Raw genomic sequence first — 14,594 nt, 5'->3', positions numbered from 1 at the left:
GTGTCAGATTAGCCCGCGGTTCTCCGCTTTCTAATCGAACGTTGTGCAATCAATCAATCACCTTTGGGACAGCTATATCTTTATATACAGCTGTTGCTTAGGAGGCCAAAATGGCGTCGTCATCAGAGTCTGTTAAAAGGCATTCGTCGACTGACATATTTTCGTTCGCGTCTGCCGCCGATATTAGTAAGTTTCTCAACGAATCGTCCGAAGTTTTATGTATACTTACAACAGATGGTAGTTCGATCGAGTCAGAAAGATGATTACGTGGAATCAGTACTAAACGATAAACTATCTACTGTTATACGGCAAGTTTATGGTGTGCAATATATTTGAGTTGCGTTGGATAATATATACTGATATTGCAGGGACTCGTACGCTGCATCAATTCAGCTCGGAAGTGTCGCTTCTGGCAGGGATGATGTATTTGAGCTTGACGACGCTTGCCGGATCTCGAACATTAGGCGAGGAATATTGTGATATTTTCCTCGTGAACAAGGATGCTGATTCGTTAGTTGGTTTAAGTGTGAGTTCCCCGTGATGGCTGGTTTACGACAAGTTGCTAACATGCAGATTCAGAAACGGTTCGGATACGTGGTATCCAGCACACTGTTTCCTTACATCATCAATAAAAATCTGCCAAGCATTCGACGAAGACTGCGTCAGGAAATCGACAAGCTAGATCAGCCTGGGTCCGATGCAGATAAGCAGAAAGTACGAACTCGCATGCGCCGCGTTTTACTTCGGAATTTACAGAGTCTGACGTCGGCGGACACGGTTAATGCGCTTCATTTGGCAGTGTTTTATTTTTATGGGTCGTACTATCATTGTGCGAAGCGACTGTGGGGAATACGATATATATTTCCGCGACAATTACAAGGACACGAACAACGGCCAAGCTATGAAATATTAGGTTTATTGCTATCGTTCCAGCTTGTTGTCAAAATATTACGAGAATTGAAACTAGTTCTGCCTGAATCCGGTGAGCCACAAAATCAAGCCGACGAAATGGTCACAGAGAAGTCTGTTATCGAAGACGAAAAGAGGAAGCATGTCGTGATAGATTTGTCTGACCCAGACCAGCTGCCGTATATACGTGAACCTTCAAGGAGATGCACGCTGTGTTTGTCGTATATGACTGATCCTGCTGCGACGCCTTGTGGCCATGTGTTTTGCTGGTCATGTATTTGTGAGTGGTGCGGTGAAAAGGTATGTATCTCGCAAGTCGACGAGACGAGGAGTGAGACTGACGTCAGTAGCCGGAGTGCCCGTTGTGTAGACAGCCTGCAAAGGAGCAGAATTTGTTGTTGCTGAAATAGATCGATCATTTTGACGTTTTATGATATTCCTCTACTCGGAAGTAGCCGGCCCGGCGGGACCCGTTGTTCGAGCCGCACGGCCCATCTTTATTTGTCGAGGCCGCAATTCGACAAACTCGGCGTTCGACGGCGTCCTGGACTCAAATGACATTTCCGAATGAGGCATCGTTATTAATTAATTGTTAATTAAATCTTATAATCCATTTATGCACAGAGTACCCTCATCGAAATGTTTCACACCCCGATGGTCGGAAAGGGGGGAAGGTCAAGGCACACCATACTCGACCCTCGCAATCATGACTGCTAAGTAAGACCCAGCCGCATAACGAAAAATATAGCATCAGGCTCCAAAAGTGGAACATCGCATCGCACATGTGGGCTCTAGACATATTTTTGCCCATTCCGGATAGCAATGGTGTATGAGATGGTGACCTCCGTGTCCCGTTTAGGTGTTAACCACAAAACCTCTTGGTTGTCTCACAAGACGGGGACGTCACTGGGCATGTTCCTGATTGCAGTATATCCCTTTCAGAGTGAACTAAGTGCATCTGCACGTATTGTAATAAATTCTATTGGTATATTAGTACATACATGGGATGTAGTTATTAATAAGCAAGTGCGACGGATTCAAGTCAGAGTCTACATACTAACAACACACGACGCCAGAAAAAAAAAATAAAGGAAAATCCCAAACCATCGAATCAAAGGCACAAAAATAGATACAGTGAAAAATAGACAAAATAATAGTGCAAAAATATACAAAGCAAAGATTGTATCCATCTCGATTCAGTATCATGAAACAAAGCTACTGAATCATGCCGCCACCGCCGACGCGATCCGCGTAATGGCCAGGTGACCGTCCGCGGACCATGATCCCTCCCGTGGCCACACGCTGGATCTCGAGGTAGCGGATGCCATTTGCGCCATGCTCGGCATTCGACACGACGCCGTCAAAGCACTCTGTCTCGTCGACAGCCGCATAGAGAATGGCGACGACACGGAACATTTGCTGGGCAGTGTTTTTGCGCCCGTTGTTAGCGGTTGCACGCTTGAACTGGATGCGCTCGAAGCAAACGACTTCTGCTGTTTCGTGGTGAGAGTCGAATGACGGTGGCTGCTCATGCTCTGAGTCTAAGCTGGTTGTAAAGTCTGGAGAGGTAGACGAGCCTCTAGGTATATTATTGGATGATGAACCTGCAGAGGCGGGACGATCCATTGGGATAAAGTCTTCCAGGAGTCTATGTGTTCCGAGAGAAGCCGGATGGGAGATGGGAGTAGCGGCGAGTCTGCCATCGCTGAGGGTGGGACGGATGCGGGCAACAACGGGCTTGCGACGTGGACCTTGATCGCGCTTGGAAGTGTGCTGGATGAGGTCTACGGGACGGCCGTTGACCTCATCTTCCGCGACGACGGTGACGGCGAAGAACTTGACTTTGACGACACGCTGGGTGCCATTACGTAGATCCAAAACGATGCTGAAGTTATGGTTGTCGACGGTTTGGCGGGAACGAGGCAACAAAGGTGAGGATGATGGCTGTGGAGTTGGGAGAGCACTGAGAGGAATGTCAAAGACAACATTGATTGTGATGGACAAGTAATTTCGACGGTAGGCAAGCCATCTTGCGGACTCGAAACGTAGACCTCGACTGACGGCGGCATTGATCTGCACTCGTACGGCATGAAGATTGGGTAATTGAAGCTGAGGCAAGATCGGAGGAAGACCAGAGAATGATGGAGTACATAGTAGCGGACGAGAAGCACGGGGAAATATAAACTGTAGTCCACTTAATAGACCTGTTGTTTGTAGACATGATGATGATGATGATGAAGATGATAATGATGAAGATGAAGATAAAGCAGGATGTAAAGAAGACAAAGGACTTAAATATGAAGGAAAAGAAGGCAGAATCGCCGAAGGAATAGAGTAAGAAGGAGTAGGAAGTGGCTGTGGACGTTGTGCGGATGTTGTCATCATTTTAGAAGAAGAAGAAGAAGAAGAAGAAGTGTAGGACAGAATGAATAAAGTGGATGTTGGTGGGTGTAGGACAAGTATTTATGTGGGTAGGACGAGGTCTGGCCAAGTTCGTACAGAACAAACACGTAACCGCAACTGTCCATACAAAAAATCTGAGGCTGCCTATTTAAGCCCAATAACCAGCCTTCGAAACAAAAATGGTATTATAATTGTGTAGCCACAATTTGTGTCTCTTCGCCGACTTAATGCTTGACTTGACTTGACTCGACTCGACTCTGCTCTGCTCTTTCAGTCATCTCTTAAATGTATAATTTCTTCCAAGCAGAATAATCTATAATCATAAATTAACTACTCATATATTTCAAAGTAGTACAAACATATTTCAAAAGCAAATAAAAGCCACACGCTTGGTAGTACAGATCTGAGAGCGATGGTGTGGCGCATATTTGCAAGACAATGACCGTGCGCAAACTGTCGCTTTCGATAAACTGAAGGTCATCGTAGTACAGAATTGCAAAATCTTCCGCACTTGTTGTTACACAGTTAATATCTTTTGTAGTACACTCGTAGTGAATTCTGTGCGACCCCAAACACATGACCACTTCTACCCAAACCGTATGTTAAACTGCCTCCAAGTATTCGTGACAGATCAGATTAGATATCAAGATATTAATATGTTGCATACCCTCATACTGACTGTATTACTACTGGAATGATGTGAACAGCAAATACCGCTTGCTTGGATATCTACTCTTGTTCGAGATTGAGCTTGCCAGTCGGCAACTCTTTCTTGCGCACTTATACGGAATGTATTTGTGCGGCCTGCGCTAAACCGTAAATTATATGCATTTTCAGTCAAAATATTCTACAATTAACATGCGTTCGTGGTTTAGCGGTAAAATTCGTCGTTGCCATCGACGAGCCCCCGGTTCGACTCCGGGCGGACGCATTTAATTATTTTTTCTTTTCATAATTCTTTTTATTTTTGGTTCACACCTTCGCCTCTGGATTCGTCCTCGCATATATAATGTGCTGGTATATATTATTCCCTGACTAGTACCTGGGAAAACTGCTATCAACATGCTCTGTCCACATATCCAATCCTCCCGTCACATCAAATGCCCTCCCCATCCCGTGCCTGCTCCGTAACAGTTGAACTGCGGTTCTAGAATCATTTCCAAACCTGCAAATAACAAACACCGGCACCCCCTCCGTATTGACTTGGTCGACAACCCTGCATAGTGCTGCTAAATTGTCATACCCCAGCATTTCAGAAAGTGGCACATTTATAGAACCCGGTAGATTGCATATCCCATACTGTGTCCTGTCCCGCACATCAAGTAGAACATGAGGCGACTTGATTCGACGTTCTAACTCCTTCACGCTGATTGAATGACTAGAGTCTATGTCCGGATAACATTCCGGGATACCACACAATTGCGAATAATCGTACTTGCCACTTGTTATATCGGATTCTGATACCGTCGCCCTCTCCCCACACACTAGACACGACTTCTGCCACCCTCGAATCCTTACCGACCGCCACGCCGGTCCATGTATGCCGCTGAACAACGTCATTGTCCGTTGTTGACCTGTCGGAATGTACTGTCCCGATGCCAACTTAATAGCTTCAAGAGCCTGCAACGTACCGGCTACTGCCACCACCGGACCGATGATTCCGGCATCCGAGCACGCGTCAACATGTTGCGGAGGTTTCGGAAACAGACATCGGTAGCATGGCCCATCAGCACCGACATTTAAAACCACTATTTGCGCCTCCGTTCGTAGAGCTGACGCCGAAATTAGAGGCTTGTTCAACAGCCTCGTCGCGTCCCCCAGTAGGTATCGCGTCATCGCCGTGTCCGTACAGTCGAGGACAATGTCGTATTGCCGGACAATGTCAAATACATTGTCATGCCTGACGGCGACTGGATAGCACACATACTTTACGTTCTCGTTTCGTGACCGCAACGCTTCGACAGCTGCATCTACCTTCAACATCCCGATCGACGTCGTCGAATACAACGTCTGCCGCGGCAGGTTAGACAACGACACCCTGTCATCATCCACAATACCAATAATTCCAATCCCGGCACCCGACAAATATGTCAGCGCAGGACATCCCAGACCCCCTGCACCAACCACTAGAACCTTCGTTTTCTTCAGTGCCAGCTGGCCCGGCTTACCGATCTCGGGAACTAGCATCTGTCGACCGTATCGGATGTACTCTTCTAGGCCGAGCTCGGCCTCAGTCTCGGCCTCAGTCTCGGCCTCAGTCTCGGTCTCGGTCTCGGTCTCGGTCTCGTCAGCGCAACTGCCGCTGCTGCACGAATCCTTGTCGAGCTCAGCAATGTCGATTTCGAGCTCGGCAATACACTTTCTCAGTCTTGCAATCTCGGCATTAAGCTCGCTGCGGGACATTCTTCCCATATCAAAGCGACTAATAATCAAAACGTAATGATGGCGACGGCGATCAAAAAACTTGCTGCTCTAATTAACATAAGAAAAACGCGTTCCATTTGAGCCGCACACAATCGCGTTTCCGTTTCGACCTAGTCCACTTGCTGTGAGTCTCCCCCCGAGCCTTGTGCACTCCTGTTCCCAAACGGCGCCGCGGCCTCTGACCTGAACGCAATGGTTCGTGTTGCTCCTAAGCCGAGGTCCACCCCATGGTTGTTCCGTGTCCGCGGCTCCTACCGCCGAAAGTACATAATGTAAGTGTCTGCCAGAACCTGCCCAATGACAAAAATCAGCTAATCAATACTAGACTCGCGCTTATAATAATACTACTTCTCCGCGCCTTAGTACACACCTTCAGACCTACGCACAACAAGATCCAGTTTCAATTTTCAACACACAGGGTCCTGTACTCGACCAACTCTGACCTAAACATAGCCCGCGCAGATGCAGTCCGCGCAGAGTTCAAATGGGCTGTTAAGAAGTACAAAGACGTGGCGTGGGGCAAAGACGAGGTCTTGCCCGTGAGCGGCGGGTTCCAGACCACACGCAACGGGTTCGCGGCTACGTTGATCGACTCGCTGACGACCGCTATGGTTATGAATTTGACCACTGAGGTTGTCCACGCCCTGGATTATATCGTCAGCACGCTTGATTTCGAGAAGAACGACGGCACTCTGGTAGATCCGTTCGAGACAACAATCAGGTATCTCGGGTCATTAGTTTCTGCCGTCGATATCCTCGACTCCGGCACCCTCGTCGGCCCCATCCCGCGACAATCGCGCTATCGCGAAAATATACTCCAGAAGGCAATCAAACTGGCAGACAAACTAGCCCCCGCCTTCGATTCGCCCCTTGGAATTCCATGGCCTCGCGTCAACTTCACTGCCCACCTCGGCGTCCACGAGCCCGACGCACTAGGCGACGTTCGCCTCAGCAGGGACATCTCACCGGCCGTCACCCCTGCCCGTATTGGCTCTAATTGGCTGGAATACTATCGACTGTCACAACAAGCCATGGATCCGGTTTATTCCCACAACGCGACCCGCGCCTGGGCGTCACTCGTGTGGAACCGAAACGAGGAGACATTTGACGGATTGATCGACTCGCCCATGGACTCCTTCTCAGGTTTCTCTTTAGACCACACTGTGGCCCTCGGCGCCGGCCACGACTCTTATTACGAATATTTGATCAAAGCTGCCCAATTAGCACCTCGTGATAAGCATGCTTCGAGATATAGTAAGCGCTGGGAACAGGCTATGACCTCCACAATGGAACGTCTCGCCTTCAGGGGCACACCGCCTGATTCTTACCGAGCGGATGGCAGGAGAAGTGATATCGGCTATCTCTTCATCGCCCAATACTTTGATGGCACATACTTGAACGAAATGGGCCATCTAACCTGCTACCTCGCCGGAAATCTTATTCTCGGCGGAAAATACTTACAGCGCAACGATCTTCTTGAATTCGGCCTTGAACTGCTGGAAACTTGTCATGCCACATATATCACAGCGACAGGTCTAGGCCCGGAATCCTTCGTCTGGGAACCACCGCGCCGAGATCCCAGCGATCAGCTCCTCGACGGCGGTTACGAGCGGGTACGCTGGGCAATTTCTGCACCGGGTTCACACGAGCAAGAACAAGTCCGCAAACTAGGATTCTGGGTCTCTGATGCCCGATATTTCCTCCGCCCCGAAGTCATCGAAGGCTATTTCTACGCTTATAGAATTACCGGCGATCCCAAGTACCAAAACTGGGCGTGGTCCGCATTCGAAGGATTGCGCAAATTCTGCAAAGCCCAATATGGGTATGGTGAGATCCAGGACGTTACTTTGCCGGACGGCGGAGGTACTACTGTTGATAGCTCCGAGAGCTTCTTTTTGGCAGAGACTATGAAGTATTTGTTTTTGATTTTTGATGATCCCGATAGACTTAGCTTAGACGAATGGGTCTTCAGTACAGGTATGTCTTATTCAACTGCCTGTATAACTTTCGGTTTAACACAACAATATAGAGGCGCATCCTTTCCGTATCGAGTAGTCTGTGGCCGCAACCTAACGGAAAAGAAGGTACTTCCGACATAATACTCCGGAGTTATGATTATAAATGGGGGATATTGGTTCTTTTTGGTTCATTAAATTGGGGCAAATCTAAACAGTAGAGTAAACTAATAATACATTTGCTCTAACTACAATCATCTGCACTGGGACATCCTAACCTTTTGTCATTGCACAATATTAAGACGGCATGCAACATCTCAAATTTTCTCTTAAATATATATATATATATATCTATAAATTACTTTTCTACAAATGAGCCCAGCGTAGTCACACTCCGATGATGCTGTTTTGTCGAGCCAATTTTCATCTTGCTAATCCGCCGCCCCATCCTACTCGCGATGCTATCCTGACCGAGAACTGCGCTGGGAGCTTTATTCGACGAGATAGACGGCGCCGACTCCTGTTGTGACAAATTCGTTACTGAAACTGAGATATTGCTCGTTGAGGCGTTCCTGTCGAGTGGCAGTGAAGTCGTGGATTCGTGGCTCAACTGCATCGACGGAAGAGAAGAAGACGTAACCGGAGTCGTTGACACGGCGCTTGGCGTAGTACTCTTCGACTTCGAACTGTGCGGCAGCATCGTGGTGCTACTGCTCTCCAGCCAATGTTGCGAACTGGCGCCAGACATGACAGTCGTCTGTGGTGTCAAAACGCTTAATACGCTTCTCGCATCCTCGCTCGCCCGATCGGCTCTCGTGCCACTTATAATGTCCATACCATCAATGACCCGACATTCTTCCGCCAGATGCCGCAACTCGGCCCTAAAATTCCGCTCAAAAAGTACAATAAGACTATCATGCAGCGGCCTCAGTGCCGACGACACCACCCGCGCATGCACAAGCAGCGCGTACTTCAACACCGCAACGTAATCCACAATCGCGTTGTCAAGCCTCTTCTTTTGCTCCTGTGACTCAGCGTCCTCGTCGGACGCGTAGATCGCGAGCAACGCGCGGTACTGCTGCACGCCACCGTTAACTGGCGCATCGACAGCGCCGGAGACGACCATGCTCAGCTGCGCACTGTGGGACTCGTCGGGCTGCGATAACGCCTGGCGAGCAATGTGTAGGATCTCGCTAGTTTTCCTGCTAACCGAGTCCGCTGCATTCGTAAGTGGCGACACCCGCGTTATTTCGGACGACTGAATCACGCTCCGTCTGAGAATAGTCGGGAACGCTTCTTTTGTTACGAAGACCGTTTTCTCAACCCAGATATCTGCGGGATTACAGCTCGCTCTAGCCGCATTCGCTACCGACTTCACAGGTCGCGAAACCGAGAACCGTCGTAAATCACTGCGTAAAAAGAAGTCTCGCTCATTCGGCCCAATGCCAACCGCGGCCGCCAACGCATCGGTCGGTTCCGGGCTGACGGCAGTGATTTGCAAAAATTGGCCCTCCACATTCGCCGCCTCCGTGTCGCCAATGGTAGAGGAAGACGTGGTCGACAACGTCGATGCGGACGATACATGTTTGTTCGCGGCAATAGGTGTCGACTTGGCTGTCGTCACCACTCTGGCTTCCGGATACACATTCTGCAAGCGATCTGTAAACTCTGCTAGTTTCTCCCACCGCTTTCCTTGCACAATAAACTGCTTTCCCCGGAGTGCGCGGTGGAACCCGAGCCCATGATACACGACTCTAAAAAATTGCGGTTGCGGACGAGCAGCGGCTGACGCGGACAACTCTTCTCTATATATCTTTGCAATAGACGCTGATACTGTGGCCAACTTGTCAAGATCGAAGGCAATAGATTCATAGACGCGTGCGAGTTCTTTGTAAATCGACAGCGCAAGTTCAGGTGCGTTTCCTAGCGCGAAATATTTCACCATTTGTAGGTATAAAGTCTCTCGACGATCAAATGATGTCTGTGCTAGTAACTTCGGTTCCGCGAGCGCCGGAAGTCGCACGTCTGTACGCCACTCGTACATTGCTGCGTGTAACCCGAGCGCAAGACCCGCTTCTGCGTAATGCCCGCTGAGCTCCTGCATTTGAATGAGCTGATGAACGTATCGGACGAACGCGTCCTCGCGGTCCAGATCTTTGAGGAATTGCATTAGGTTTAAAGTGCACAAGATGCGGTCGTCATTGTACGCGTTGGTGTCGGGGAGACTGTGGAGGTCTACTAAGAGGTCTAATAATCGCGACACAGATGTCAGCATCTTGTGGACTTCGATGCAGAGAGGATCATCGCTGACGGGGAAGAGGCCGAATAGCACGTCGACGAATGTGCCCTTTGAAAATGAATCGGCCATAAGAGATGAATTTTTATGGAACATACTTTCCAGCGCCTATACATGTAAGTTAGATGAATTCATATTAGCAAGAACAACAAAGGCAGCTCACGTCAATTATATCACTCTGGATATCGTCTAGCCTCTTCCTAGCGTTCCACTCACAAACAATCATACTCCTCAGCAAACCAAGAGCATGCATTCGCAAAATCTCGTGCTGGGACCCCCACAACTCGACAGTCTGTCCAACCAACGCAAACCCATCGCACCACTTGCGTGCGACAAACCGTGTCTGAAACCCCCCGACGCGGCGAAGCTTGTACAATGTTTCCTGACCAGACGTGTCTTTGCCTATGGAGTCCCACATCTTCGACAGAAGGAGCGCTCCGCGCTCGCGCACGTCGTCAGCGACAGCCCATACCGCGCGTCGTTTCTGCTCAGCAAAGGACTCCATCGCCAGGGCCTCAGAACCGACTAGGCCCATCAGCGTCCTGAAGAATTTATACCATATATGCACAACCTGCTCATCCTTTTCGTCTTCACCATCGTTATGCGGCAAAAACAATTCCACTAGCACAAGCGAAATAAATTCCAAGCACGAGAGAATCGAGCGATGCAAAAATATGTACACGGAAATCCAATTAGTCGGAAACGCATCGCCTCTAATCACGGCATCGCACATACTGAGCACGTTGCTCATCAACGTGATGGCTTGATGCTCGGTTAGGGCCCCACCGCCATTACCGCCCGCAGTGGCATCATATGTCGCGAATTCGGACAATACTGCTTGCAAGAGCGTCAATTCGATTGACAACTCGTCGAACGGCATTTTTTTCGCGCTCGTATCAACCGGACGAGGTGGCGGGAATGGAAACGTCTCGGGGAACAGAACCGAGAATTCGTGCTTGAACTTGGGAGCAGCAATAGCTCGTATACTCGGGTTTTTAAGTTCATGTTGCAGCGCGACGAATGTAGCCGCGATCTCCGGCAGTAGCCGAACGTATAGTCCGCAGATCTCGGAGCACGACTCACGGAGTGGCCAGAGGATTCGGAATTGATGCGCGAGAACAGAACAACATAGCCGAACTTTTACTTGCCACGCATTCCATGCTGCTGGGGTCGCAACATCGGCGTCCGTGGGAGCACTGAAGTATGGTCTAATCCACACTATTGTCTGCGACGCGAGCTCCTTTCTGACTTCGACGGTGGAGGAAGAGAAAAGCCAGAGCTTGGTGTACGATTGTAGGAATACCAGCCGATGCATTGCTAGTTGGGGGTTCGAACTGCATCCGGAGGCACTCGACTCCATGAAATCGATCGCGAGCTCAAGAAGTTCACTGTCGGTGAAAAATGACTTGAGTTCAGGGAGATACTCGGCAAAATGATCCAGCGCCAGCGTCTGATGCGCGACGATCGTGGCAGCAGTATCTGGATCGTCGTAGTCGGCCTCGTCCTGCTCGACAATGCGACATAGTTGCTGGAACAGATGGCGCAGTACCTTTGGAAATGTCCCGAGTGCGATAGATATGGATTCTTGTGACTGGTATTTGTCCCATGAGACACTGATAAACCGGAGAATGTATTTTCCGATCTTGAGTAAGCTGCGGACGTACACACCGACATCAGGGTCGACGTGATTAGAGAGGAGACGTTGGTAGCCGTACAGTAGCGGCGCAAGCGCTATTGGGTAGTTAAAGTGTCCTTGAATATAATCATCGAGAATTGACCTGACATTAACTCCCCTAAGTGTTATTAGCATTTGGCTCGTCACAAAATTGGAAGACCTTACTTCTGGCTAATTACGTCCACAACATGGACGAGTGCCGCAAAAACACTGTCCTCAAAGTCAATGTTGCCCTTCTTCCATGCCAAAATGCCAAACAGCGAGTCCAGAACTTCCGGCAATAGCTTTATAATTTCACTCTCGCCTACATAGTCAATTTGTCTCAGCACGTTCAGCAGGGCCGTCTGTCCATTTGCAGAGTTCCGGACCCTCCGCCACTGGTTCAGAGCGAGTAGGGTTTCATCCGCCGATAGTGCGGTCGACACGAGGCAGCTGCTGATGTCCAGCGTTCCGATTCGCAGTCCCTGAGAGTTCGTGACAGATAAAGTCCGTGGTCCGTCTTTGGCGATGACCCCTTCTACCCAGAGCGGGAACAGAGTTTGGCCGATTACGCGACCATCTACAGTGTGCACGGTGATGACGACATCTGTGCCACGAGTGAGCGGGGAGATGCACACGCACTCACCAACTTTCTCGTCGCGGGCCACGACACAGGATGTCCACGTACTCGACGGCTTTTGTTGCTCAGAATCGCGGAACATGATTGGCGCGGGCTGTTGAGCAGAGAGGGTGAGGTAGTATAAAGACTTGGATCTGACGACGTGAGATGCGAATGAGACGCCGCCGAGGGTGAGATATAGTTCGTCTCGTGTGACGGTGCTAAAGGTCGCGAAGAGAGGTTTCGGGCATGCGACGAGGTCGGAGAACAGCGATGGCGAGGCTGTCGTCAGGACTAGCCAGTTGGGTGACGCGAAAGCCCTGAAGGAGACATGGACTTTGTCCAACTTCGGAGACCGTTGACTGCCTTGTTAGTTTGGCTATCCTACAAACCACAGTCGCAAATAGAAAAACCATACATTCCATCAGCACTGCCTTGGGCAAGCCGAGTCCGAAGGGTGCCCCATCCGCCACGCACTTCGTTGCTTCCGCCTTCGACCTGCTTAGCCGCGAACATTCGAATGACCATTTCTCGCTCCAATTCCGCCTTCTCGCGCAACACGCGACCCACGTCCACAATACCGACCGCGACACCACGACGGCCTTGAATCGTGTATGACTGCGGCTGTGGTGCGGCGGATTGCCCCGCATTGATCGGCCCGGTCCACTGTCCCTGTTCGGCTGGCCGCACAGGCTGCATCTGGGTCGTCATGTAGATCGTCTCATAAACCTCGACGACCATAAAAATATCATCCTTGGCAACCGCCGGACGCAAGTCAACAAACAACGCCTTGAAATCCGCGCTGCCGCTATCAACTTGCACAGCCTCGCTAATAATCCGTTTCTTGTCGCAAATGTAAAACTTGGCATACATGCCGTCTTCCCAGGTCCCAGCGAAACGGGACACCCGCATCATGAGGTGTAACAGATCCTTCGCGCCGGACGATTCAGATTCAGCATGTGCAGAGCTGTGCGTCGACAACGCCATGACTTGCTGGTCTCTGAAGAGCTGCACTAGGTCATCGTCGTCTCGACCTGTCCGCACGGCACCCGATGTTTCGTCGCGCACAATGACGTCGCCGGAGATCAGCTTGTTGCCCCTAACGAGCGTCCAGACTGCAGATTTGACGGCCTCGGACTTGTCGTTGTCGGACAGGAGGTTGAGCAACAACGACTTTCTCGTGTGCACTAGGTCAGCGATGAGGGTCGACATCGTTGCAAGTTTGGCGTTGTTCTGGGTTTGCGATCGGAGGAGTTCGTGCATGTGCCGCGGACACCATTCTTCCAGAGCAGCCGTGATTTCAGCGAGGATGGGGAGATCTACTGTGTCGTTGTCGGCAAATGGAATTGGAGAATGTGATGGTGGTGTGATGGTGGTGTCTGGTGAATCAGCCAATGTGACATATGAGGCAGGGAAGATGCCGACAGCGATCCGCGGGTCGAGATTGCCGACGATTACCGATTTGCCGACATCCGAAAGCGGTTGCTGACTGAATAGGTACCCTCTGTACCAGGCTGGATCTGTCGTGGAGGATTGCTCAAGCACGAAGAGTTCGTCGTTGAGACGGAGCGGCAGTGCAAACGAGTTGGATGATGGTGTAGTCGGGGTGTATGATTTCTTTGCAACGGCATGACTACATACAGGCAGTGGATACCATATCGCTGGCTGTTCCATCCTGCCACCTATGCAATTGTTAGATGATATGATAAGGTTGCAAAGAAGTAGTTACCTTGCAATTTTAGAAGCTGCTGTCGCACTGGAACTTTGGCTTGCGTGCGAGCACAAGAGCGAGCGACAACAGGCAGAAGACTAATAAGTGGCACGACAAAACGATCACGACTCCTATTCGGGCGACACTAATTTCCGGCGGGGGATAAAGCGCCACTAGATAGCTCGTTTTATTCGAGTGCAGACCGAGAGGGAAAAACCCCCTGGCTTCATGCAGGTAGCCTGCGCCAACGAAGTTAAACTCTTAATCCACTTACTCCGACCATTATTGTCGCAGCCAGCAATCCATCCATCTCGCATATGCCCATAAAATTTAAATTCCATCTAACTCGCAGTAAGCTTTCGCAATTACGAAATGAACAATATTGAAGACAATTTCTTCAGCCGGCTGGCCATCGACATGGCCAAGCAATCCTCTTCCGAGTTAAGTCGGCCCTAACCCGATGCGACGTGCGATAATCACGGATTTCGTTACCATCGATTGGCTCGATCTGTAAATAGTAATGCCGACGAGTGATGAGTTAGGCTGCTGTACCGTGTCCACATGTCAAATGAAATCGATTACCTCACTGGCCATGGCCAAGCTATGGCATGTGCTGGATGTTG

The 14,594-nt window shown here is 49.9% G+C and overlaps 5 protein-coding genes and 1 non-coding gene across 6 annotated transcripts; 3 read left to right on the top strand and 3 right to left on the bottom strand.

Moving 5' to 3' along the window:
• Window positions 1-47: 47 nt before the first annotated feature.
• V1513DRAFT_125225 (Pex12 amino terminal region-domain-containing protein) lies at window positions 48-1,525 on the top strand. Its single transcript, XM_066894161.1, has 5 exons — window positions 48-186; window positions 242-319; window positions 369-526; window positions 580-1,209; window positions 1,260-1,525. Exons 1-5 carry the CDS (start codon window positions 111-113, stop codon window positions 1,317-1,319), a joined length of 1,002 nt encoding a protein of 333 aa, XP_066752826.1. The 5' UTR covers window positions 48-110; the 3' UTR covers window positions 1,320-1,525.
• A 536-nt stretch (window positions 1,526-2,061) lies between these two features.
• Window positions 2,062-3,466, bottom strand: V1513DRAFT_125227 (uncharacterized protein). Its single transcript, XM_066894162.1, has one exon. The coding sequence runs from the start codon at window positions 3,292-3,294 to the stop codon at window positions 2,125-2,127; it is 1,170 nt and encodes a 389-aa protein (XP_066752825.1). The 5' UTR covers window positions 3,295-3,466; the 3' UTR covers window positions 2,062-2,124.
• Window positions 3,467-4,172: 706 nt separating this feature from the next.
• On the top strand, window positions 4,173-4,243 carry V1513DRAFT_t68. Its single transcript has one exon. It is a non-coding gene; the product is annotated as a tRNA-Gly (tRNA).
• An 8-nt stretch (window positions 4,244-4,251) lies between these two features.
• On the bottom strand, window positions 4,252-5,956 carry V1513DRAFT_447109 (uncharacterized protein). Its single transcript, XM_066898366.1, has one exon. The coding sequence runs from the start codon at window positions 5,722-5,724 to the stop codon at window positions 4,348-4,350; it is 1,377 nt and encodes a 458-aa protein (XP_066752824.1). The 5' UTR covers window positions 5,725-5,956; the 3' UTR covers window positions 4,252-4,347.
• On the top strand, window positions 5,757-8,061 carry V1513DRAFT_416472 (glycoside hydrolase). The gene is made up of 3 exons (XM_066895845.1): window positions 5,757-6,008; window positions 6,062-7,713; window positions 7,766-8,061. The coding sequence occupies exons 1-3, from the start codon at window positions 5,929-5,931 to the stop codon at window positions 7,789-7,791; spliced, it is 1,758 nt and encodes a 585-aa protein (XP_066752823.1). The 5' UTR covers window positions 5,757-5,928; the 3' UTR covers window positions 7,792-8,061.
• On the bottom strand, window positions 7,943-14,181 carry V1513DRAFT_125195 (uncharacterized protein). Its single transcript, XM_066894160.1, has 5 exons — window positions 13,990-14,181; window positions 12,679-13,942; window positions 11,828-12,622; window positions 10,151-11,780; window positions 7,943-10,095 (listed from the first exon to the last, which is right to left on the bottom strand). The coding sequence occupies exons 2-5, from the start codon at window positions 13,932-13,934 to the stop codon at window positions 8,050-8,052; spliced, it is 5,727 nt and encodes a 1,908-aa protein (XP_066752822.1). The 5' UTR covers window positions 13,935-13,942; window positions 13,990-14,181; the 3' UTR covers window positions 7,943-8,049.
• Window positions 14,182-14,594: the final 413 nt, after the last annotated feature.

Source organism: Lipomyces chichibuensis, assembly GCF_038497645.1.
Source record: "Lipomyces chichibuensis strain CBS 12929 unplaced genomic scaffold V1513scaffold_22, whole genome shotgun sequence".
NCBI classification, from domain to species: domain Eukaryota; kingdom Fungi; phylum Ascomycota; class Lipomycetes; order Lipomycetales; family Lipomycetaceae; genus Lipomyces; species Lipomyces chichibuensis.
Note: the sequence above shows the minus strand (reverse complement) of the source record. Positions and strands in the feature narration are given on the sequence as shown.

What these genes read in the sequence shown, in the direction of transcription:
- V1513DRAFT_125227 (XM_066894162.1), bottom strand. Translation starts at nt 3,294, where the DNA reads ATGATGACAACATCCGCACAACGTCCACAGCCACTTCCTACTCCTTCT.
- V1513DRAFT_125195 (XM_066894160.1), bottom strand. Translation starts at nt 13,934, where the DNA reads ATGGAACAGCCAGCGATATGGTATCCACTGCCTGTATGTAGTCATGCC. An exon ending in CAAGGCAGTGCTGATGGAAT is followed by an intron (nt 12,623 to 12,678) that starts GTATGGTTTTTC and finishes CTAACAAGGCAG; the next exon opens with TCAACGGTCTCCGAAGTTGG. An exon ending in TCCAGAGTGATATAATTGAC is followed by an intron (nt 10,096 to 10,150) that starts GTGAGCTGCCTT and finishes TTACATGTATAG; the next exon opens with GCGCTGGAAAGTATGTTCCA.
- V1513DRAFT_416472 (XM_066895845.1), top strand. Translation starts at nt 5,929, where the DNA reads ATGGTTCGTGTTGCTCCTAAGCCGAGGTCCACCCCATGGTTGTTCCGT. An exon ending in TACCGCCGAAAGTACATAAT is followed by an intron (nt 6,009 to 6,061) that starts GTAAGTGTCTGC and finishes AATCAATACTAG; the next exon opens with ACTCGCGCTTATAATAATAC. An exon ending in CGAATGGGTCTTCAGTACAG is followed by an intron (nt 7,714 to 7,765) that starts GTATGTCTTATT and finishes ACAACAATATAG; the next exon opens with AGGCGCATCCTTTCCGTATC.
- V1513DRAFT_447109 (XM_066898366.1), bottom strand. Translation starts at nt 5,724, where the DNA reads ATGGGAAGAATGTCCCGCAGCGAGCTTAATGCCGAGATTGCAAGACTG.
- V1513DRAFT_125225 (XM_066894161.1), top strand. Translation starts at nt 111, where the DNA reads ATGGCGTCGTCATCAGAGTCTGTTAAAAGGCATTCGTCGACTGACATA. An exon ending in CGCGTCTGCCGCCGATATTA is followed by an intron (nt 187 to 241) that starts GTAAGTTTCTCA and finishes AACAGATGGTAG; the next exon opens with TTCGATCGAGTCAGAAAGAT. An exon ending in GTGAGTGGTGCGGTGAAAAG is followed by an intron (nt 1,210 to 1,259) that starts GTATGTATCTCG and finishes TGACGTCAGTAG; the next exon opens with CCGGAGTGCCCGTTGTGTAG.